This window comes from Rhamphochromis longiceps, linkage group LG2 (assembly GCF_057381845.1).
Source record: "Rhamphochromis longiceps isolate RC_006_pf linkage group LG2, R_longiceps_female_GT1.1, whole genome shotgun sequence".
Classification (NCBI taxonomy): Eukaryota; Metazoa; Chordata; class Actinopteri; order Cichliformes; family Cichlidae; genus Rhamphochromis; species Rhamphochromis longiceps.
This window is the reverse complement of record NC_140558.1, coordinates 4,873,501-4,898,990: the sequence shown is the minus strand read 5'-3', so window position 1 is coordinate 4,898,990 and position 25,490 is coordinate 4,873,501. Positions and strand designations below refer to the sequence as shown.

Below are 25,490 nucleotides of genomic sequence, written 5' to 3'. Positions count from 1 at the left end.
GGAAGGTGTTGCAAGCCATTAGTTATTTGGGAGCAGCTCTGTTTTCTGTAATAGCCTCATTAATACTTTCTTAAAAGCATGGAGATTAGCCCATTTTTAAAAATGCATCACTTGTATAGTGTCAGTAGTTTAGATAAATTTTTCTCAGTAGGTTTAGTAAATCCATATATATTTTACCCAACGGTAGCTTTGCTGTAGTTCCTCTTCTTGCATTTTGACGCAAGGGGCAACTATAGAGACTGAAAAAAAACAGCCAGCACTGAAGTGGCAAAAACTACAGTTCCTCTTGGTGCCACTTGAGGCAATCCCCATAGACCTAAAGTTGCTATCCCCACATTCACACCATTAAAAACTACGGAGCCCCGCAAGGAACAGGGGAGAAAATAAAATTAAGATTTTGCGAGATCTCGCAAAAGTTTATCTTAATTTTTTTTCTCCCCTGTTCCTTGCGGGGATCCGTAAAAAAACATATTTATAGTCTGGTACAAAAATACAGTTTTGGTGTGTGGACAATATTCCTCTTCATAACAACTCTTGGTTGAATTTTCATCCACCTGGATAATTGATTTGACAGGGTTGGCAGCACTGAAGGACAGGTGTCCCAACTCAACCAGCTGGAAGATGGAGCTAATCAGCGTCTTCGAGGCCTCGGTCATTATTTCTAGTCATTAAACCAGAGTCCTTTACTACATTTGTGCTGTTACGTTATTTTGGAGAATTTTTAACAGGTAATGTTGCTAATATTATTGTTGTGGGGTACTGACCAACCAAGATGTTTGTGCTTTAGTTTGGGTGAGTGAATTTTATTATATGGCACTAATTAGCTGCTGCATTCATAAACTTTATGCGTTTGGTTAGCTGATAAATTAGCATTCAACCCTTCTGTTGAAGCGTTAAAACACAGTCCGAAACCAGTGGGTGTTTCTATGTTTTATACAATCTGTGTTTTTATTTAATTGGTATCTTGCATTATTCTTCCAACAAACCCCAACACCATCGCTATCCCCAAAATATCTTAACCTTACTGCTCGCATGACATTTCCCAGAGATGTAGCTGTGGCCTATTTTATTCCCTAAAGTGCTTTCAGCTTTGAGGACACGGGTTGAGTTTTAAAGAAGTGGGACAGTTTCCTTTTGAATGACATTATCTTGAGCAAAGTCATTGCTGTCTACCTGCTCTGCAGTGCACAGGTTTCCTCTCCCTTTTTTTTCCTCTTCTAGTAGGCTGATAAAAACGTAGATTACTTTAACTTTAAAATAGTTAAAGGTTCTATTATTTTGTCGCATATTTCTGTTTTGTTTTGTTTTTTTCCATGTATGAATTACCTGGTGCATAAATGTGCATAGAGCCACCTGTGTGGATGATTGCAGTATGAGGGGACAGGCTGGGATTGCTATCTCCATGATGGATTGCCAAGAGTAGCTGCTTTAAAATACTATTAGGACATAGTCCCCAGCTTGCTAAAGGGTGTTCGCTAATGTATTGCTTCTCTTGGGACTGAGTTTGTGTCTGCTCCAGTTTAAGACTTTGCACTTAAAAAAAAAAGAAAGCAGGGTTGTGTGTGTGTGTGTATAGAAACCCTATTTTCTAGAAGAATAACAGCAATAAAGGCTTCTGTTCACCGACACACGCAGCAGTCACACTCACGCTGCTGCATCTTCAGCTCGCCTTGTTTTGGCACAACACTTCAGTTATGCAATTAAAGCACATGAATTGATAGCACAGCAAAACAACAGTCCCAGTTTAATTCCTGTCTAATGACATTGCTGCTTAGCGGACCCCTGCCTCTAGAGGTGTAATACAGGAAAAACCTCATTAACTTTTTTGTGTGTCTCTCATTATTTTATTTTTTTTTTACTGAGAACAACCCACCCTTCCCTTATCTGTTGAATAATTAGAAGTGCAAAGAAGAAAATTTTTAGTAGTACACATATAAGCCACACAAAGCCCAATGGGGGTGTCCTCCAGAGAGATGCAGATGATCCTATTTTTCTGTGCATAAGTGGTGAAAGAATGTGCAAAGGAGACGGGACTATAAATTGTGGCAGCATCTTATGTTGGAGTAATGACAGCCCTAAATACCCGCAGACATCTGGGTCTCTGAGTTATTTATGTGTGTATATACTTTGTTTTTGTTTTTCTCATTCCGGGGTCAATAACTCAGCCATGACATACATCATTTATGCTTGGTATAATCTGAAAATGTTGGTTTCAACATGGTCCAAGTATTGATCGCTGGATATTGACTGAAAACCAAGATGTCAGATCATTGCGGTTTTGTGTTCTGGTTATTAAACCTATCCTCATTCCTCGCTGCTTCTTGCTCTATTGTGGTCTGACAGGTGCATAAAAGTGGTTGGACTATACTTGTGGTTTATTTCAGTTCATTTTGAAGTGGTAGAATTTTACTACTCTGAAAAGCATTAAACAGTGGGTTGATTTTTACGCAATTAGCTTTGTGTAAGAATAAAAGAACCTTTTTTTAACAGCGGGCCTCAAAGTCTTGTCACTGAGTTTATTTCACTTGTCATTTGTGCATTTTACCTTTGAAATGTCAGTTTACATCCTCTCGGGTTTTGGTGTCAGCTACCTTCTTTTGTCGTTGAGTAAGATAAATTAGTAGAAGCAGATTTAAAAAAAAAAAAAAAAAAAAAAAAAAAAAAAAAAAATCTTAATTTTTCTGTTTTATTTCTATTGTCTACAAGGCTTATGAGATCAATCTGCATTTGAGAGGGAGAGAAAGGATGTAAGCCAAATATTATTTCAAAACTTAAATGCCCTGGACAAACTTCCAAACGCTTAAAAAAATCCAGTCTACAGGGACCACTGCAAAAACTGTAATTGACAGAATATTGTTTTTATCCAAACAGTTCTGCACACACAGCCATTGCACTCTAGCCTCGGGGCTCACTGTTCAACTGCTGACAGATAAACTCCAGCTGGGAACATTTTTATTATATATATGTGTGTGTGTGTGAATAAATTGGCAAAATTATATTCTAAGTGTTTTTCACATTTGGTAAATTTCCATTGATTTATCCACAGTCAAAGATTTGGATGAATAATTGACGGTATTTGGCGATCATGTATGAGTTTCTTTTTAGTTTTCTGGTGTATGACATATTTGTGTGTTTTTGTATGTGCGTTACCATCTGTGTATGTGTAAGTGAAACTTTTAAGTATCCTGATTCTTTTTTTTCATTGACTGGGCTGTTCTAAGAAGGCATGCTTATCACAAGCCCTCAGGGCACCCGTGCTAATCCCCGGGAAAAGATGACATCAAATGGAAGCAGAGCAAGGGATTATGGGGGATGTTGTGGAGCATGATCAACTGCCACTGAGAACTGGATGGACAGGAAGGAATTCTTCCCAGGTGAGACTAAACACACAAATATAATATGGAATACGATGAAAACAAAACCAGCGTATGAATTAACCATTACATGAAGACGCTTCACCACTGCGAAATGAAGCAGGCTACTGCATTAATTTTAATCAGAGCAACAGGAGTAAGTTAAGGCTGGATAGCACTTTTCCCACTGCAACCAGTCACTACAGTATGCTTAAGTCAGTCAGCACTAACTCCAGTGCTTCTGTTAAGTCATAGAGAGCGCCAGGTACAATCTTTAATGCAATCCCTGTGAAACCAAGGTTTCGTATTTCACAGCAATTCACTGTGAACTGAGATTCACTTTCTCTGTTTACGCAGATAAAGATGTTGACTTTTGATGATGAAGCTAGCTGAAACTCTCTGCCAGTTGGATTTTTTGGATCGATATAGCAATGGAATTTCTGAGTTTGAAGCTTTGTTAATGCCATGCAGGCTGACTTACAGAGGAAGCATCTTTCATGAAAATGACAACGCTCCAGACACCTGGTGTGATATTTAAAATATCACTCGTGCTCACATTCTTTATTTTACCCTTTTTAATGCAGCATATTTGAAGCACCGCGGATCAGTACAGAGCAGTGTTCACAAAAGCAGTGCAGTGTTGAACTTCTCCAGACTTCACCTGACACATGTGCGTGTGATACAGAAATGTACCACCTTAGTAGGTTTTTAACCTGTCACCTCACTAGTCCCCACAGTTAATTGCCCAGTGCCTTTATCGCTAGCAAGTCTGGATCCTGCACGTTCTATCCAAGCATCTCCCTTCCCTGAAAATGCATCTGAAGCATACTGACTAGCTTTGGGCTGCATGTGAGAGATTGTGGTCAATATCCTCACATGACTCCCCTGAAAGTTAATGTGTGAAAATGGCTCAGCAGTCACTCATATAGAGGACCCCCCTGAGAATTCACCCAACCTCGCAGTTCTCTTCATCTCGTTGATTATGGCCTGTAATCTTGGTATTTTAACTGACTGTTACTGTGTTGGTGAAAGCATCAAACACAGCATCAAACAGCAGAAAAAGGTATCCGGTGAACAAAGCGGCGGTTTAAAGAGAGGCGTTCAAATTCAGAGTAGACTGAGCAGAGTGTAAATACTGGACTTAGATTCATTGTGAATTCAAATGAATGCTAATGTTGCTCTGCATCTGTTGGATGTGTAAATGAGCAACTGTTTACCACATCAGATCAGAAGGTGATAATGTCAGTTGTGTGTTCACATCTTGATTCCAAACCAGTGTGGCCAAAAAACATCTCATTGCAGTATTAATGAATCATTTTTTAAACAACAAAGTTGGGCGAAAGTAAGATATTGTTAACATACCATTACAGCAATGTAATAAGTATTACTCTATGCTTGAAAAATTCCAAAATAACAAATAAATGCAAAATCATGCCTTGAATTTGTACTTGAGATGCTACTGCTTTCAGCTGTTTCTTTGCTCACAAGACCGGAGCGCCACAGAGGGTAGTTTCATACCTTTGTCGTGGCCCTGGGTCATTTCACCCATACGGTGTACATTTTAGGACATCGTCAGGTATCAGACAAAAAATTGTCAGGTGTCAGTTGTCAAAAAAAAAATTGTCAGGTATCAGAAAAAAAAAAAGTCAGGTGTCAGTTGTCAAAAAAAAAAAGTCAGGTGTCAGACAAAATTGTCAGGTGTCAGAAAAAAAGTTGTCAGGTGTCAGTTGTCAAAAAAAAAAAAAGTCAGGTGTCAGACAAAGTTGTCAGGTGTCAGAAAAAAAGTTGTCAGGTGTCAGTTGTCAAAAAAAAAAATTGTCAGGTGTCAGACAAAGTTGTCAGGTGTCAGAACACAAGGTACCAGAGAGAAAATCTTCCTGCAGGTGGCGCTGTTGTCATGTCCCACCCGAATTGATTTCCAAATATGTCATCAACGTGTGACCGTGGGAGAGCGTAAGGTCATTGACCTCACCGGAGTTTTACCGTGGTTCAGGCTCCTAACGACACAAGGTAAGTTTAACTTTTTCTCCCTTTTGTTCATATTTTTGCCACAGTTGTGTTATATTAAGTTGCAGTTATGTTGTGAAAGTTACATATCAGAGACGGAAAGCCAGTTTTGTACGAAACCAAATCAGTACTATTTTTGTCTGGCTAATTCATTCTAGCTAGCGACAGTGGTGAAACGTGATTCAAATTTAAACTGTTCAGTAATTGTTTTGTATACATTTCAGCAAATGGACAAGCTGAAAGCTCACGAGCAGTTGCATTTGAATACTAATCCTATTTGAAGTAATACATTTCCAGTGGTAGACATGTTAGATTGTCACACCTGGCTACGCATTGTTTTATTAATATTATATATTGTCTTGATAGCTTGAAGGGGATGATGCCGGTTTCATATCACTGGACTTATCCATGGCAGTAGAGTACATCCATGCACAGAGAATCATTCACCAGGATATAAAGCCAGCAAATGTCATGGTAAGCCATATTGTATTTTTCTTTTTCTCCACTTTGTTTTTGAAGATCAAAATAAAAATAGTATATTATTTATTTAACTTTATTCTCTTCAGTCTATTAAACACTACATTTGAACAATGAGAAACTTTTCTGGCATATTCATATAAAGGATTTTTTTTTAAAGTAAGAAGCCTTACATTGTTTCTTTAATAGTCCAATTTTTCTTTAATATGTTGGTTCTTGCACACCTACAAAATTCCCAAACATGTTGTAAGTTTAGGCTTTACAAACTGAAAGTTTCTATTATTTTATTAGTCTGTACCACTTGCTTAAGTGGAATGGGGATTAAAAAATGCACAGGACTATAAAACCGGGTTGGATCATTAACCAATCTGTTAATTTTAATGTTGGGTATAATAAACAATCTCAGAATAAATCTGCAGTGATTGGGTGATCTGGGTGCTAAAAGCTTTGAGGGTTTTTTTTTTTCCCCAATTATGAGCTGTGGTCTTTGGAATGACATTTTTGATAACATTTGTGAAATTTTAGACAACCTGGTAAGTTCTCATATGTATACCTTATAGGTTCACCACCCTTCTAAGAAGGCAGTCCTGACAGACTGGGGCATGGCAAACATAAGAGACACTGTGATGCTTCGTCAAGGGAGTAAGTTCACTGCCCAGGCTACTGGTCCAGCTGGTGGCACATATCTTTACATGGCCCCTGAATGCATACTGATGTTTGAAGAGGCCTCGTTCCAGACAGACATGTGGTCCCTCGGAGCCACATATCTGGAGATCCTGACGGGTTCCGCTCCGTGGATGGTTAAAAAACAAAGAGAACTGGCTGCACTAATGGCGACCAAAACCCCACCACATGCCCTATCACATCTCAGTGACAAAAACAGTTTTCTTGGTGGTTTGGTGAGCTATGACCCAGACTCAAGGCCTTCCGCATCTGATGTTGTTAAGTTTCTCAAGTCAGGCCTTGATCTTACGAGCCGATATGGCTACAAGTGGTAATGTTGCTACAGTCTGCAGTTCAAAAGTCTTTCAATGTGAATTATGTTCTACATTATTGTTAACAAAAGTTGTGGTAAATGAAACACTGAATCATTATGAAAGATGGCACCTTGTCAATTGTATTTCAACATTTTATTGTACATTTTGTTGGTCAGACAGTTTTCAAATTACCTGTTGATTTTAAACAAGGATAAATAAATGTTAACAAACACTGTTGTATGATTTTATTGGTCATTGGAAATGTTTACTGGTGCACCTTCCATCCTCTCTCTCTTCAGAAAGATGTATATGTCATTTGCCTCGGCAAACGTAGAAAGTGTAGGAACTGCATTTCTGTTCATGGCAGTTGTGAGCTCTTGGACTAGCATGAGGTATGCAGCAAGGCAACCATCAGGTGTGCAGGGAAACTGGCTGTTTTCTAAAATGTTCTGGCACATGTCTCTGAATTCCTGGTTTGCTACCAGTGAAGGCTCTTCCCTCTCACAGATTAATTGCTTGGCATAGCCTAAAAGGTCTGGGTCAACAATGTGCAGCACATTGCCATATCCTGCGAATGAAAGACAATATTGAAAAGATGTTCACTTTGAATGTTAAAAATAAATGAATAATGACAAAGCTGTTCTAGAACCTGTATAAGAAGCAGTCAGTGTTTACAGATGTTATTACAGAAACTTAAAGATGGAAATATCACTCAAACATTTAGATAAATTTTTAGTTAAAGGTGTCAATATGAAGCCATTTTAGTATTGACAGTAGAAATTCAGAAATCTCTTATTGTACTACAAGTAGGCTTCTTCGGAAGACACAAAAGAGAAAGCACATTATAACAGTTTTACGCTCATTACACTGGCTTCCAGTATATTTTAGAAAATTCATTTTAAAATTTTAGTAATGACTTTCAATGCTCCGAATCGTGAAGCTCCTGCCTTAATTTCTGATCTTATAGAACCCCACGCTCCCTCTCCCAGCCTGTGATCATCTAATCAATGGCTGTTAGTAGTCCCACCAGAAGACCAGAGGCAAGAGATCTTCCAAAGCGGTGGCTCCCAGGTCATGGAATGCTCTGCCTCCATCATTACGTTTCCTTGATTGCATTTATTCTGTATGTTCGATTGTGCTGTTTTATGTTTATCTGTTTTATATTATTGTGAAGCCACTTTGTGGTTTTTATCCTGTGAAGAGTGCTATATCAAAGTAAAAGTAAACTAATGAAAGTTAAAAAACAAACAAAAAAATAAAACCCCACAGGCTTTCAAATGACATACCAGGAGGTGGTGAGGTAAACAGAAGGTCGGGTTTCCCAAATGGACCAGGTGCATTGCGTTGCTTGCGGATGTCATGGGTGTTCCAAACTGTTTGCTCTGTTTTTAAGTCTCTTTGAAGCAGTGGCAAGTGTGAGTACTGCAAGCAGTTGCTATGAAAAAGGAGAATTAAAAAATTAATATGTTCATCTGCTTCTTTGAGGTAGAATAAGTAAAAGCTAAATTTTAATCAGTACTCAAAAAGAAAGGCATTCCTAGACCACATACTTTCATACTGCTGCTTGATTATTTTTCATGTCTAAAAATATTGACTTACATGTGCACAGGATTGTCCAGTTCAAGGATCCCAGACTCCATCATGGCCTACGCATGTTGTTTTGAAAAAGACATAAGTTGTGAAGGTGAGAATTTCATTAGTGAAAAGGTACAGATGTACATAAACACAGATTCTGGCCTTGTGTTTTCAGATAAACTAATCCATCGTATGTTTAACGAAATTTGGATGGCTACTCTTTGTTAATAGGTTTTACAGGTGAAAGATTTGCTTTACCTCAAATGTTGTCAGCCATTTCTTAATCCATGTCCGCTTTAAAATACTGTTGAAACATTCAGCTCTCTAAACAACAGAAACATGACATTATCAGTTTTGTTGTCAGGTTGTTACTTTAGAAATAGTCATTTACCAGCTTAAAGACATACCTGGTTGTGCACTGATGTCCCCATTCTGAAGCACCTCCATGCCTGATTCCCAAGATCTCGCATGTGAAATGCCATCTGCATTTGACCCACAACAAGGTTCTCCTTTCCTCTGTCCCCCCGAATCATTTGAGGACAGCCTAAAGACACAAACTGAAGATAATTAGTGAATGATGAAAAAATAAATTTATTAACAAAATGTAATCTTTTTTAACCCCCCATTTTTTAGTATATTGCATACCACCCTGTTCTTGAACAGCCTCAAAGAAGTATCTGGCCACAAAGTTTTGCTTGCGGTTGGATGTGCCCACCTTTAGCCATAGAACCTTCCTGGAAAATCTGAAAAGAAAGAAACAGAAAAGTGGCCACTTGTACATATGATTTAATCATGTTTTGGCACTATGTTTGGTTTTTGTTACATTCCCCAAGAGTATGCTGGTTTTCCATTGTATTATGTCTAGGCGTTGTTTCTGGTTCCTCCGGCCATTTTGACTGCCATAGTTGTGTAGGCTTACATGCCTTTGGAATTGAATGTGACTCTTGACTGTGTTCAGACTGACGCGAGGGGAGAGCTGCCTTTTGTTTTGTAATCCCTTGTATTCTCCTGTTTATGTGTTGGTTAGGTAGGTTATCGTAAATTGTACATTTTATTTTCTTTGGAGTTAAATTCTGTTTACTTTATATCAGGGATGTTTTGTTTGTTGTGTTGGTCTTGGCCCTCCCTGAAATTAACTGCCAGTCTGAAATGGAACTTTAAGACTAGCAGGAAATAAGCCTTTTAAAAACCGCCATCTTGAATCCTCCTTCACTATTCATACTTTATCTTGGTCCCTTAGACCAGGCTTGGCCAAATCCAGACCTCGAGGGCCAGTGTCCTGCATGTTTTAGATATCACCCTGGGTAAACACACTTGAATAAAATGATTAGTTCATTACCAGGCCTCTGGAGAACTACAAAACATGTTGTGAGGGTAATTTAGCCATTTGAATCAGCTGTGGATCAAGGACACATCTAAAACCTGCAGGACACCGGCCCTCGAGGCCTGGACTTGCCCATCCCTGCCCTAGACTACTCAGGAGAGATAACACCTCAGTTTACCGCACATCCTTATCTTGAAGCAACTTTGTACTATCACTGAATATAATAAATTAAGTAGCGAATGCCATATTCAAACCTACCCATCAATCCCCAAATGTATCCACATTCCAAAGAACTTCAGTTTATCATTGCCTATATGAAACAACAAATAATAATTACAATTTGTTTCAACAGAAGTACCATCAAAACATGTTTGGAAGGTTAATTGAAAAGATAAAATAAATACCATCAATGTGCCGTGTGTCATTTGGACCACGGCTGATGTAATTCCGACGGGGAATTTTCTTCTTTCCAGGAGATCTCCTCTGAAGACCACTTGCATCCATATACCTCATTATATTAGCAACATCGTCTCTACAGTAACAATAGATTTTACTCTGAGCTCAACAGTAAAACAAGAGAACACTTGATCATATACACACTATTTAACCAACCTGTAACAAGGCCGCACTCCTCTGACATCCCTTACCCGCTTTACCATTGCCCTGATTCCTTGTTCAGGAGACCACTGTTTCATCTCACTCTAAAAAACAAACAAACAGACAATTGAATGTTTTTTTTTTTTAAATCACTACAGAAAATAACATTTATTGTTTCTACAATAGCTCATGACACAGACTTCAGGAAAATATATAATTTTTGCACTGATGTTTTAACGCTTACCTCCACAGCTTTGTGGATTTCAGTAAAAGGTCGTTGGGGGCATCTTCGCTTCAACCCTAGAAGTTTTAAAACTCGTCTCAGATGCCTCTCACTGTTAAAAGACAACACAGACTTACATTATATTAAATGCAAACTGCATGTTTTGTCATTTTAGAGAGTTGTCACGGAAACTGTTGAAATGCAGACTTACCTTATTTTATGCCCATATGAATTCAGTGCACAGCTGATTTCCTTTTGTTTTAAGCCTTTGTTGAACAATGTTATTATCATCATATCTTGAAAGGTTAAGTGTAACAACAACAGTCTAATTGATCACCCACCTCTTACACTGAACATAAGTAATTAACCAGTAAAGTACTAAATCTTTTTATGTGGCAATTACACTAAAAGCATCGTCTATTCAGTGCCCACAAATAAAACATGTGTAGCAAAAAAATACACTTCTTTGATATGAAAGAGGTGAACAGTAGTTAATAAATAAGTTGTACTTTAGTCATTTATTTTTAATGCTCTTTTTTTAATAAAAAAAAAAAAAGTATTTTTGGTACAGTCATGGGAACCAGCCAGAGTCGGATACTCCTTTCATCATCGTCAGATGACATATTGCAGCAAAGTCTAAAAACAACAACAGAAAAAAACATATCGGGATCAAAAAATATCCCGACAGTAGCAATATAGAAAAGAGAAATAAAGAAAAAGAGCGACAGAAAGGATGCAGGCTGCTCGTGAGCTTTCAGCTTGTCCATTTGCTGAAATGTATACAAAACAATTACTGAACAGTTTAAATTTGAATCACGTTTCACCACTGTCGCTAGCTAGAATGAATTAGCCAGACAAAAATAGTACTGATTTGGTTTCGTACAAAACTGGCTTTCCGTCTCTGATATGTAACTTTCACAACATAACTGCAACTTAATATAACACAACTGTGGCAAAAATATGAACAAAAGGGAGAAAAAGTTAAACTTACCTTGTGTCGTTAGGAGCCTGAACCACGGTAAAACTCCGGTGAGGTCAATGACCTTACGCTCTCCCACGGTCACACGTTGATGACGTATTTGGAAATCAATTCGGGTGGGACATGACAACAGCGCCACCTGCAGGAAGATTTTCTCTCTGGTACCTTGTGTTCTGATACCTGACAATTTTTTTTTTGACAACTGACACCTGACAACTTTTTTGTCTGACACCTGACAACTTTTTTGTCTGACACCTGACAATTTTTTTTCTGATACCTGACATTTTTTTTTCTGATACCTGACATTTTTTTTTCCTGACACCTGACAATTTTTTTTCTGATACCTGACTTTTTTTTTTTTGACAACTGACACCTGACAATTTTTTTTTCTGATACCTGACCTTTTTTTTTTTTTTTGACAACTGACACCTGACAATTTTTTTTCTGACACCTGACAATTTTTTGTCTGATACCTGACAAATTTTTTTTTGACAACTGACACCTGACAATTTTTTTTCTGATACCTGACAATTTTTTGTCTGATACCTGACGATGTCCTAAAATGTACACCGTACACCCAGCGTTTTGAGTTTTTGTCATTTTTTATTATGGTTTATGTTTAAGTCTACTTTGTTAGTCTTGAGTTTATTCTAAAGTGCCAAGATTGTTCTGTTTAGCTTTTGATTATTAGATTCCCTCTTATGTGTTTTCCCTGTGTCTCTTTGTGTGTGTCTGTGTTCATACTTGTGTTCTTGTGTCTAGCTTCCTTCTTTGTGTTTCATTCTTAATCCATGTTTTCCCAGTCATGTCTCTGTGTGTCTGTCTGCGTCTCTGGGCATGTTACTGTTACTTCCTGTTTTACTTTGGTAGTCTCCTGCCTGTGCGCTGTGTTTTGTTTTGCTTCTCTTACTTTTAAGGTACCTCGTCTCATGTGTTATGTTCAGTGTTGGGTAAGTTACTTTAAATTAGTAACTTAGTTACATTACTAGTTACTTCTATCAAAAGTAACTCAGTTACTTCAAGTTACTCGTTACTCTCAGAGTAACTAGTTACTAGGGAAAGTAACTTTGGTTTTACTCAGAATTCTCTTGTTAATGTATTGCTTCTGTAACTGGATACCCAGCCAGACAGACTGGCAGTCGTCTAGCTTGCTTACTTGCCACAAGTGCACTGTGCCACCTACCAATAGAAAGGGAAAAATAATCTGCATATTTCCACAAGAGAAATCCCACACCTGGACCGTCGTTGTTCGCCGCCATGATTCTAGCCTACGTCACAGCGTCATGTGCGCTTTTTGTTGTAAGATTCAGATAATTATTTTTTAAAAGCGAGACATTTTAAATGAGAATAAGAAAGAAAAGTACTTCTTTGTGCCCCCCTCTCCCTGTTAATGCCCCACCTGCCCCCCCTGGCAACACTTTGCTAGACCCGCCCCTGCACAGTTACCAGCTGTCAGCTGCTTAGAAAAGGTTCCTGGTGTTATTTGTCTCTCAGAAACAGCTCATAACTTCCCTTCAACTCATTCATGTCACCTAAAAGGTAAACCTGTTTCTCCATCACCTGTTCAGCTCTGATGGTTCAGTAAGGACATCTCCTGGTTTCATCTTCATGTTTCCCAGATAACCAAACGATATCATGACCAGCAGGTTTTACAGCTGTGGCTCCAGCAAACATCAGCTGATACTAGAAATTAATATTAAATAAATTCTAACAACAGCTGATCAAGCTTAAACGTGCTGCTGTTGTTTAACGCAACATCCGCTTGTTTCCTCTTTCTGGCGCAAAGTGAGCGATAAACAAACAAGAGAGAAAAGCCGATCAGCTGATCATTGATCAGTTTCATGATTGAAGTAGCAGCAGGAGAGGGAGGGGAGAGGATGAGAGAAGAAGAGACAGCTGACAGTGTAAAGACACAGAATAAATCCAGCTTTGTGCCTTTTTCATTGTAGCTGAAGTCCGGGACAAACTGTGTTTCTTTTCACCTCAATACGAAATGCTTGATATTTTCTCTGAATACGAGACGATTCTGTTTTTTAGGGGACGGTTGGAAACTCTAATAATTAACCTTATGAACAAAATAAAGTTCAACATCAGTATCAAAGCACCACCCAGCTGTATAGAAACTCTGTCATGCTAGCTAGTACCCAGTACGAAAAAGTCAGCATAACGAAAATAAACTCCACCTAAACTTGGTTTATATCTGACCCAGATGGACTGCAGGTCATAACTTCTTACCTGAAGTTCAGTTCACCTGACGCTCGGACCGGCGGCCGCCTCGGGTCTCTGCTCCTGCCTCCGGTTTCCCTTTCCCTCATCCACCTGCTGCCTCCACCACTTGCTAATGTTATTGAAACTGTGGAAGCTCCACGATAGCCACCACACGAAGTAACGAATAACGATTCTATCTAAATCCCAGTAACGATTAACACGTTCCTGATTTTGGCATAATTACTAGTTACCGTGCTCGTTACACAATAATAATGTAGTTACTGTAACGCGTTACTTAATAACGCGTTAGTCCCAACACTGCTCCACACACAGTTCATGACAACCTTATGCCCTTCCTGTATCTGCTCCTAGTCTTAAACCAGAAACATTACACGTTTTAGGTAAATATGTATACCACTACCACATGGAGTAGCTTGTGAGTGGCAAACTGGAGACAGAACAGATTTTTGCAATTAATCTGATATCGTGTTATTATTTTTGACTGATGTTGTCATCTGTGGCATCACAAGGAGATTTCTGCATTCCTTAACAAGACTTAAAAAGCAACAGTATATAATTGGTAAGCTAACTAAACCAGTAAGGCACTGAAGAGTGGATTGCAATTTTGCCTTTTTAAAACTGCCAGTGTTCCATGTCTCCTCCTGGTGTTATCAAGTTCAGCTTGGCGGGTTTTCTGTAATCTTGCTGACAGACAGACAGACAGACAATGCTACAGCAGAGGAAGAAATCACAGCTGAACTTTTTCTTCTGTAACCCGAGCTTACCACTAGTCCTAGCTTGGAAAGCATTAATAATTCCCCTTTTGAAGCTGATCTAATGAGCAGAAACACTCGTGTTGTTAAATATTTGTCTCATTCTTTTCTCTAATTACACATTAATGGGCCCATGCTGGGTTCATTTGTTGCAATGTGGGCAGCAGTAAATAATGGCTCTTTAGGGGTAGTTGCTGGAGACTCGCCTGATGTAGAAAGGGACTTGCCTATTGATCCAACCTTAAGTTATTCGACATGCGCTGAGAAATACTGCTGCATGTCAGCTCACTGTTGAACTTTTCAGTGAAGGTCTTTATTTATCAGTGTCTGCAGTAATCAAGCTAATTCAAGTGTACAGCTGCTCCTGGACTTCTACCAAAGATGCTACGAAGGAAACAGGCAAATTAAATAAGGCTGTGTATTATCTAAAACCAGATGATAGGACCGGGGCAGATATCTTCTTGTATATGATACATTTTTTGTGTGTGTGTGTTTAAACACAAAAGACAAAACACAAAGAGGAAATATTTGATAATCCCCTTTCAAAAATGTTATTATCTATCATTTTAAAACTAGTCCTTGAGATTAAACTGAGATTGTATGGTCTTTGTTTCTGTTCAGGTGATCCGCTGTCCCTGTTGACGTCATCATTTTTTAACAGTGCCTTCTAAAACATTATAATGCTAAAATTCCCAAATTTAAAAAAAGTGCTGACGTTGGGGAATGATTATAGTCATGGTTAAATGGAAATAATGCTAAGAAGGGTGCTTAAACAGCTGATGTCGATTTTTCTTGGGTGGGCCATCTGTTTTCAGTCGGACTCATATGCTGCACATGCTTCATTAACTGATTTCCTTCATCTCCCCGGACACCTTTCGACTGCTCCCAGCGAGCGCATGTGAACTGATATATTTATGCCTGTGCATTTAATGCAGGAGTGAGAAGCAATAGCCTTGAACAGACCGCCTTGCTATTTCACAAACTATCACAAAAGTTCTACCACTGGGAATATCTCACTGCAGTCTGCCTTTCTATCTCGTCACATTAGAAATCTTCTTTAAAAGTTTGTTTTCTTTGAATTCCAATGACCTTGGTGGGACAAAAAAAAGCAAACTAGTGCCCTTTTTCGCACCTGCCAACTAATCTAATAGGATATGAGCAGTAAAGAGACAAATCCAACCTCATCTCTTACCTAAAGTAGGTTAAAATAAATATTAAGATTATTTACAACCACTAATCAGCTCAGACCTGATTAAGAGAACCATGAGTGCACATCCTTCTTGGTCCCTGAACAATTGAACCGCAGAAATAATTGTAATCATCCTTAAGTGTCCTGGATTCTTATTACTGTTATGAACACTTGAACTGTAATGTTCCTCATAAATCATACCTCATTTCAGTGTCAGGGTGACCTGGTAATTAAGGAGATGATCCTTCAGCCAGGAGGATTGGGTTCAGGCCCTTCTGACAGCAACCTGCTGAAGAGCCCTTTTACAAATAATGTCAGAACTGTGCTGACATTATAGCCTGACACCCCCAAATGGGAAGACGACTCAAGCTTTGTGATTTAATAATATATCACTGTAGCTATCACAAATGAGAAATTTACCTATTACAGAAACTGAATACTTTTTTTTAACTTAATTGCATCCATCTCCATTTAGCTAAGCAATCAGTGTTAATGACTGTATCAAGAAAACGTGCAAAATATTTTGTTTCTCATGCGCGATCCTGGTTTCCACTTTTGTGTCGTTGTAAATTGAACCCCATTTCTTATATTGACCAGCATTAGAATTCTACATAGAGCTGTGTTGATGTGTATGTAGGAAAAACATATTACAGCACAATTCAAACACTAAGTTTGGAACAGCTTTATGTGTGCCGCTGCGCAAACACGGAGAATGTTTGCGTTTGCATAAAAAAAAACAAATTTGATCAATCAAGAAACAGCTGTAATAAAAAAAGAAAGCACACAGTAAATCGAACGCTCGCTTCAGATGCAGATAAAAATGGCGTTCGATATTTGCTTGTGCCATTTGCGAGAAAACGTTCCACCGAACTCAACTGCAGGTCATTATTTTGTTCATCAAACAGTCAAATATGAGTAAAAACTACAATATGTCACCTTGGCACAGAAGAATGGATAATTAAACTAAACAGTAATGAAATGTAGTGTACACTGACTTGAACACAGCACCTTAAACATCACCACCTTTTCATCATATATCACACACACATGCATGAATAACTTTGATGTCAATAAGGAGAGATCAAGTGAAAGTAATCAACATTATTTATTGATATAGAGACTCTGAGCACTGCTTGAAGATAACTTGCTGACATTATACGCACAATGGTGGAGCAGGTGGTAGATGTAAACATGGATGACACTCTCTAAACATCCACGATAAGGTGGGGATGCAGGTGGGTTACACAAATAAGAGTTTGAAAGGCAGAATGACAAAATTGCTTTAAAGAACTGGAAATAGATTATTATTGGCATGAAAAAGGAGGTAAAGAAGAGTATTGGATCAATTTAATAACGGTGAAGCTTAATATCATGGAAATAGCAGATGGAACAGCTGGAATTGTCCCGGTAATGCAGGTAGAATAAAAGAACACGTATCGTCATTATTTTTGGGTGCCTGGTCTCAAACCAGTATATCATACCTATTTACGATTATATTTCCATTAACGCTGATAGAAACAACCAGCCCATTTTCATTCCCTGGGTGTTAAAATACTGCCAGTTTGTCAAAGCTGCAAGTATCCCTGACATGAGCACAAGGTGCTCCTTGGCATTGGTGCATTGAAGCACCATCTGTCTCAATAACAAAACAAAAACTCTGAAAGAACACGCTCCAATTTTAGACTGACAGAGTCCACAAAAAGATGCAGTAGAAGTGGTGCAAATCTTGAGAATGTTTTGTTTTTGGTTAGGTTTATGCACGCAAGCTTTCTTTTTTTTATTTAAAGATTAAAAAAAGATTGTTGTTTGGAATTAAAAGGGGAAAAAATAAATTTACAGTGTTAACCATGCGCATCCAAAAGTTATGCAAAGTAATTTGTGTCCAGGAGAAACACACTTGCCATCAATTAACAAACTGTAATATGAATTGTATTAATCTACCAATAGACTAAAACTAATGGATAAGTAAGCCATCGTGAGCTGTAAAATGGAGCTGCTTTTAGAGGAGACAGATGAAGGTAGCTAAGGTCAAACACAACATTTGGCTGCATCTCGTTAATTATTTTCCAGAATGTTCATTAGCTTAGGAAGAGGCTTGTGTACACGGCTGTCCTCTCAACCTACTTTACAGTCTCTCACAGGAACAAGGCTCATCCAAATACTGCGTTGTTTTGGCCTCTGCCCAATACTGCAACACAGTTGGAGAGCTGGGTGAAGCAGGGTGAAGAGAGACTGCGGTGGCATCTTTGCTTGCGCCTTTGAGTTAGTGATGAGTGCTTTTGTGCCTCCTCTCGCAGTATTTGAAGGGAAGGAGGGCAGCAGGAGCACTCCTCACGGCCCCATAACGGGCCGCACCACAGGGTCCGTCAGGAGCCTGCCGAGACAAATCCAGAATCCAATTGATTTCAAAAGCCAGGAGACCAATGTGTTTACCTCATCAAGCACGCAACCGAGTGGAGAGCATAAACAAAGTGAAAGAAATAAAAGACTGGTGAGGGTTATCATATGTGCGGTGACCCTCCAGTAATGACACTCCCAGCTTCCCCACCTGCACCTTGCCAGTTTTCATATCCGAGCCTATCAGCGAAGGAGGAAGGTGGTTTGCTGATAAAATTCTGAGTGTTCCTGTGGTTGGATTTTCTCCAGGCACAATTATCTTCCCAAGGCAGTCATTCCACCCCCTGTCGGGCAGATGTGAATTGCCTCAATAAGAGGCCTGCCTTCCTTTTTTCTCCCTCCACTGGTTGTTGTTTGTTGATCTCCCTCATAGCCTCAGCACTGCTGTGTCAGAAAATCAGCCTCAGGCTTAACTTATTATTAGCCTGGTTGATGCAATCGCTTTCTTCCAGATTGCCCCTTACATAGCTGGTGGATGACTTCTTGGACCAGGTAGTGACTTTAGATTTTAAGATTTCACTCTGAATTACAAGGAAAAGAGGAAAAAATACAATCTGATTTGAAACAGAAAAGGTTTGTGGATATGGGCTGCCTTACTAGGTGATTGATGGCAAAAATAAGTTCAAGCTTGACTACACAGCAAAAAAAGAAAAAAAGAGGGCGATAATAGATGTACTGATATTTTCTGTTTTGAAAATTCTAAATGTCTATATTTGACTCCGACTCACCGGAAGAAGCTTTCCAATTCCTGAACTGCGAGTGAAAGTGTTTCACATGCCCAGCAAATTTGGAATAAGGAGAGGTATTGCTTTAATTATCGGTTGTAATTGCCACGGAAGTCATTGTCATATTAGACCTTGGAAGATCAAAGATTGCTTCTGCATTGAATAAAAAAAAATATGGAGATTATGTCTTTGAAGAAAAGTACATCTAAACAACAAACAAGTCATTATGTAAAGTTTTGTACTATGTTGTTATAATGCCTTTCTGAAATCTGTGCAAATGTGTAAAAGCCACCAAGAATGGAAGAGAAAAACCTCTGAAATCAAAGGGTGTTAGAAATTTGGTCTTAGATGTTAATCTGACTTTAAGTAGCCATTTACAGAGTACAAAGGCAAAGCCTGATGTCAGTGTGCGGTGGTAAATTTTCCATCTGTACGCAGAGGAAGAAATAATGATGCCATTATGTGGTGTAACCAAACAGTGGAACAGCTTGATATGTTATAATATCCTCGCTGAGACCTCTGTTAAAACCCATTTCCATAAAAGAAGCTGGGAGCCACACTTATTAAAGGCAGAACAAGATTTCTACTCTCACAGTGAGACCAAGGAGGTGTCTGTGCATCGCCATCTACACAAGCCTTTCGTGGTGTCTATTTTCACGCTAAGCCTTGTTTCTGTTCGCCCACAGAACGGAGGTATTACCACCCTTCGTTCAGCGAGCTCCTGCACACATGACAGTTCATTTTCTGCATGATCTCCCAAAAGTCGATACGATCTTGTAAAGACAAATACCAGATAGCGGTGGCTAACTGATGCAGTTTGGGGGGAACATCATTAATCATGCTCTCCTGAGGGATGAGGGTGAGGACTGGGTCTACCCAGCAAGTCTTCATGCATTAATAAAATCACCCGATGATCTATGAATGAATTCACAGCTGGGAGTGCCTTCATTACCCATGCTTCTGTAGGGTCTGAGAGGACAGGTCTGTATCAAATAGAGTGAGAGGCAACTGGAGAAATCTGCACATGCATTGAGATGTCTGCTAGTAAAGATGGGTATGTCACTCCAGATTGAGCACATTGTAGATTTGATGAGGATACGCAATGCTACTATTTGCAAAGCACGCAAATCTGCAACCTTATGAATGTGAGTGCATGCATCTCCTTTCTAACTCCTACGTGAAAAGATATTTGTGGAAACAAGCAAAGAGAGCTATTGTGGGAAGTCTACAAACATGAACTCGTCTTTGAGTTCAAGTCTACAGTATAAAGTATCACTGTTCCTAGTGTTGCTTTATACTGTACAGAGGAGAGAGCTAAATACTGTGCGAGGGATGCACTCCATTGCTCTCATTATGTGTTTCACAAATGAGGTAATTTTTCTTGAAGTATAGTTGAACTTTTGAAATGTAACTGGGCCCTTTAAAGGATTCCATCTCCAAAACTAACGTCCCATAAAGCTGTTGACCTTCATACGGCACTCGCACATGCTGTAAAGGGTACCAAGTAGGATCGCACCATTGTGCCTGATGGCTCTTTAAATATTCTTGCACTCTGGCAGTAAAAGAATTTTGTAACCCATGGATAATGCTGAATTGTGTTATCTTTCCCTTATTCCTCAGTTTTCTGCCGGTCATAATTATTGATTAAAGTCCAAATAAATGCAGTTAGCCAGGTTAGTGGGCAGTCCCCAAATTCAGGTCCCATGATCCACTTGTCCTGTTTGATCATTTTAAATGCATATCAATGAGAGGAGCTCAGTTAAAAGCAATGCGCGTTACTTACTGGTGTACAGAGTTTTAGTTTTTAAAAACCGGTTTGATAATTAGACACCAGTGAAGCAACATAGCAGAACAGTGTATTCAACAACGGTAGGAAGTGGGAGAGGACCTGTAGTTTAGACACTGTTGGTGGTAGTAGAACAGATGGCAAACGGAGACTTGGATGATGCTCTTTGAACGTCCAGGATACGGTAGAGATGCAGCACCGTTGCAAAAATGAGAGTCTCAAGGGCCGAATGACAGAGCAGAGTTTTAAAGAACAGGGAACAGAGACTGATTGGCTTGTAGAAGGTATAAAGAAGATCAGTCTGATGTCAGCAGAGTTGAGTTTGACAGCGTGGAAATGCAGAAGAAACAACGAGAATAGAACACATTAAAACCAATAAACACCCACCAATGCATACATCTCATTCCTACTGAACTGATGCAAAACATTCACTTCAGGAGGGCGTAAAATGACTTATTAAATGCCTGCCTGCATGTGTCATGCTGTCATGAATAATTCCCGATATACAGTGCTTGCAAAATAACTTGGTCTCGCATAAAATATGCATTGTGCTTGTCATTAACGAAGACATTTTGAAAACTCAGCAAGCGTTTAGGTTGCCACCATGTTTTAACTAGCAAGCTTAATTATCAAGGTTCGTGCAGAAAACTGTGGTGGTACAAGGTAACACGACACGGATTTAATATCTGTTAATTATCACTTATTGTTAGACAAATAAAATGAGAATTCTACTCACCAAAACTGAAGTAAAAACCCTTTTAGGCATTTGAATTCTTGCCATTATTCTATTAAAATGCTTTATAAGTATTCTAACAAACACCAACAGCAGAAACAAGATAGTCTATTTTAGTGACCTGATGAAGTGACTTTGAGAGTGCCGTTTGACTGCTCATGTAAATGAAATGTAATCAGCCAATTACATGGCCTACAACTTCATGGATTTAGGCATGTTGACATGATCCAGACTATCCGCTGAAGTTCAAGCGGAGCATCAGAATGAGGAAGAAAGATGATTGAAGAGTTGGTCTGCGTATTTCAAAGATTGCTGATCTACTGAGCTTTTCCCACACAACCATCTGTAAGCTTTAAAGAGAATGGTCTTGAAAAAAAAAAAGACAATTTCCAGTGAGTGTCATTTCTTTGAGCAAAAATAGCTCATCTGTAAGCCAAATATCAGAGGAAAATGTCCAGACTGCTTCAAGCATTTTGCAAGGGCCAACCAAAATTGAACAATATAAGATTGGGAAAACATGATCTGGTTGAGTCTTGCATGGTAGGGTCAGAATTTGCTGTAAAAAAAAAAAAACATGAAAGCTCCATCCTGCCTTGTATCGATGGCCCAGGCTGGTGATGGTGTAATGGTGTGAGAGATTTTTCTTGGCACATTTCAGGCCCCTTAGTACCAACTGAGCATCATTTAAACGCCACAGCCTGCTTGAGTATTGTTGCTGGCCATGTCTATCCCTTTATGCCCAGTGTGTACCCATCTTTTCATTCCAGCAGGATAACACAACACGTTACAAAGCTCAGACCACCTCGAATTGGTTTCTTGAACATAACAATGAATTTTTCACTCATACGGCATCCACAGTGGATTGAACAGAACACTTGTGAGAGTCTTTGGAGGGGGGTGGAACAGGAATTCCCCATCGTGAATGTGCAGCCAACAAATAGGCAGCAACTCACGTCAATATGGACCAAAATCTCTGAGAAATGTTTTAGTACTGATACTGCATATTAAAGTGTGTTCTTGTGGTTGTGGTCTGCTTGTGGTTGCTGCTTTATTCACCAGAGGTAACCACAGCAGGTAGCTCTACATGTGTGATTGGGCAGATTTTTTTTTTTTTTTTTAGCCCGACGCCCTTCCTGATACAATCCTCAAGGGATTTGTTTCTCCTTGATATCTGGCTAAATTGAAATGTGATGCTATGTCAATAGCATCACAATGTTTATCGTTGGCTCATAGGAAAAAAAAAAAGGTGTTCAGGTTGATTATAAACATAATCTCAGTGATTTCAAGTTCCTGTGAAAATATTGCAGACTTGTAAGACTGTGTAAATATGTCATTTTTAGTAAGAAGGACGCTTGGAGAGCTGCCATTTAGGTTCTGTGTTGTGGCCTGTTCTGCCACTGTGAATTCACACTTAAATTGTTGAGCCCTTTGTACCATTTATTTTTTGATGCTTTTCTAACTGCCTGGTAATGAGGCTACCACAGCCATGATTTTCTTCTTTTTTTCACCATAAAGGGAGCTACAGAGCTTTAAAACCATTGCTCCTAGCTAGCAATGATACACAAGGCATCAGTAACTGAATGTGCTGGTCAGGGCTTTCAGTGGTCTTGCTGGGGTGGTGGTTCTGTTCATATAACTTAGGTCATTAAAAGTGTATAACACTAAAAATATGATGGGTCTCTTTGTTTATGAAGCTGTTTCACTATGAGGGTTTTTATGAGGGAAATTGAACAGCAGGTGTAAGATGATTTTTGCAGAGGAACTAAGATGCTGCTTCTGAAAAATCGACTCATCTGCTCTCTTGTTGTTGACACGCTGGTAGAGCTTTTTCATGTACTGCATGCAGCTGCGATACAAATGAGTACAATCCAAGGCCGTGTCTTTCCTCCCGTCATTGAAACTGTTCCTTGGAGTCTCGGCATCCTCACACAGCACTGAAGCTGAATAGCTTTCACTGTATCTCCACTTATCACAGAGAATGAATGGAACATGGTAAATCAGCGTCCAACAGAAACTGAATGTTTTTGCACTCTAAGATAAGCATTATTGTAATAGATGGGAATGAAAGTTTTCATATGAAAGTTTTCCGATTGTACAGACAGCTCTACAATTGTTGGCAATTCATGAGTTATGATATGACATATAATGAAGAGCTGATAAGAGCAAAGCTTACTCGCAAAATTGAGTCCATCCACATTAATATAACATAGACATAGGAAGAGGAAAATCCAGCAAATGGAAGACATACAGTAAAGAGTCAGCGAATATAATGGATTCAGCAATAAGTAATATAAATCCTTGAAACACAGGAAAGAAATTTATAATTCAACAGATTTTCCTAATGCACTTCTATTTGCATCTGTTCAAAAAGACTCTTGTTTATTTGCAACATACAGTTCTGAATCTGATATAAATTCTTAATGTAGCTCATATTTGCTTGATGCATCATGTGCCTATAAATGGCAACGCAAACTTTGATAAATAATTAAATGGTTTTTATCTAAAAAAAGAAGAAGAAAGGGTGAAGGGGGCCAAAAACACGGGGGCTTTTATTGCCTTTTTTTCCACAGCATTTCCATCGCATTAATAATTTTTATTTAATAACATCACTGCTTTATTTCACTTTGAGTAAAATGAAATGATTTCATTTCATGATTATTTGATCTAATCAACTGACTGGAGCAGCTCACGAATCACAAGCAACAATTCATCTGAGTACTCAGCAAACAAGATGTAGAGCTGTCAACAGAGTTGATAACAATGTCATTAGCATTGCTGGATCCCAGAATACAACAACCGAGTTGTTGACACTGAGCACTGAGTCACTTTCCATAAACAAGACCCTTACAAGTACGATGAACTTTATTTGTCCTCAGGGGAAGTAGATAATTACAGCTGCGAAGAACACAAACTGACAAAAACATCGAGGAGTAAACATCCAACACTGTGACGGAGTTTCCAGTTATATCAAAGAGCTTTTGGTGTAATTCACACAGGTTCACATATTAGACTCCAAATGTAATGTACAATTATGTGCGTACATTTACTGAATTTTAAATAACAGAAAGTGAGTACTGTAGATAAAAGTACAATTTTTGTTATCTTTGTAATACATATTAAAAACCTGTGGTATTAGTCCCATTAGTAGTAGTAGTAAGTAAGTAAGTAAGTAAAACAAATTGAGCTTAAAGTAATTTTGGTGCCTGAACTTAAACTAATGCCCAAAAATATTAGAAAATCAAAGGTAAAAATATTAAAACAATGTATAAAACAAATGTTACCACCATAGACTTCTATTTTATAATTCACTCCACTACTTCTGAACATTTTACAAACAGTATGTCATGGCCACTCAGGCGGATTGGACTCAAAGGCTGGACTTGAGAGGAAAGGTTTAACAGGTTTATTGAAAACACCAAGGGTAAAAAGGGAAAGGTGTCAGCCAGTGAAGTCTAGGTTCCAAACAGACAGGCAATTCCACAGTCCCTCTTCTCTTCAGAGTCTCTCACACCGAATAAAAGTCTCAGCTCTCTGATCTCCAGGCAATCTGCGCTGAAGGACAACAAGGTAAGTGACTTACAAAGAGAAAGCATAACAAAACAACAAGCAAGAGCACCAGCTTCAGCTGCTATTGTTAGTTCAGCGGTACAGGAAAGACTGAAGAGAAACCATCGCTCTAAGTAATGGCAGCAGATTAGGTGATCCGGAACTGGTGAGCTCATTACCTCCAGGTGTGTGGAGTCACATGGTAGGACCCCAAGACAAGCCCCACCCCTGTAACGCAAGGGCGAGGTTAACTCAAACACAGTGAGTTAGTGCAGGAGGTTTGAAGGTCAATAACACAAAATCTTGTACTAATTCATGATACATTGTTCTAAACTGATATATCCAACGAGGTATTAGAACATTCAATATGGCTTCAATTTAGTTCGACAAAAATATCATTTAGCCATGATGCTTTGAGTTTAGAGTAATAATTTTCTTTTACTTTGTTTGGCAAACATGAAATCCTATACTGGAAATTTTACTTAAGCAAAAATGTTTAAAGAAGAAGAAGAAATCTAAGGAGAAATACATTAACAAGCTACTTTATTTGCTCACATTGCATTGGCCCCACTTTTTGTTCTCACAGCTACTTCTTCATAGGTTAGATTTAGCAAGATGCTG

At 38.8% G+C, this 25,490-nt stretch overlaps 2 protein-coding genes across 2 annotated transcripts; one reads left to right on the top strand and one right to left on the bottom strand.

Moving 5' to 3' along the window:
* Positions 1–3,305: 3,305 nt before the first annotated feature.
* LOC146676839 (uncharacterized) lies at positions 3,306–7,046 on the top strand. Its single transcript, XM_085383925.1, has 3 exons — positions 3,306–3,374; positions 5,727–5,834; positions 6,398–7,046. The coding sequence occupies exons 1-3, from the start codon at positions 3,306–3,308 to the stop codon at positions 6,833–6,835; spliced, it is 615 nt and encodes a 204-aa protein (XP_085240051.1). The 3' UTR covers positions 6,836–7,046.
* LOC146676838 (uncharacterized) lies at positions 6,953–11,609 on the bottom strand. Its single transcript, XM_085415389.1, has 13 exons — positions 11,525–11,609; positions 11,132–11,169; positions 10,745–10,829; positions 10,555–10,645; positions 10,326–10,414; positions 10,118–10,245; positions 9,972–10,023; positions 9,035–9,132; positions 8,797–8,933; positions 8,648–8,713; positions 8,414–8,460; positions 8,101–8,249; positions 6,953–7,382 (listed from the first exon to the last, which is right to left on the bottom strand). Exons 2-13 carry the CDS (start codon positions 11,154–11,156, stop codon positions 7,060–7,062), a joined length of 1,290 nt encoding a protein of 429 aa, XP_085271515.1. The 5' UTR covers positions 11,157–11,169; positions 11,525–11,609; the 3' UTR covers positions 6,953–7,059.
* Between the last annotated feature and the right edge of the window lie 13,881 nt (positions 11,610–25,490).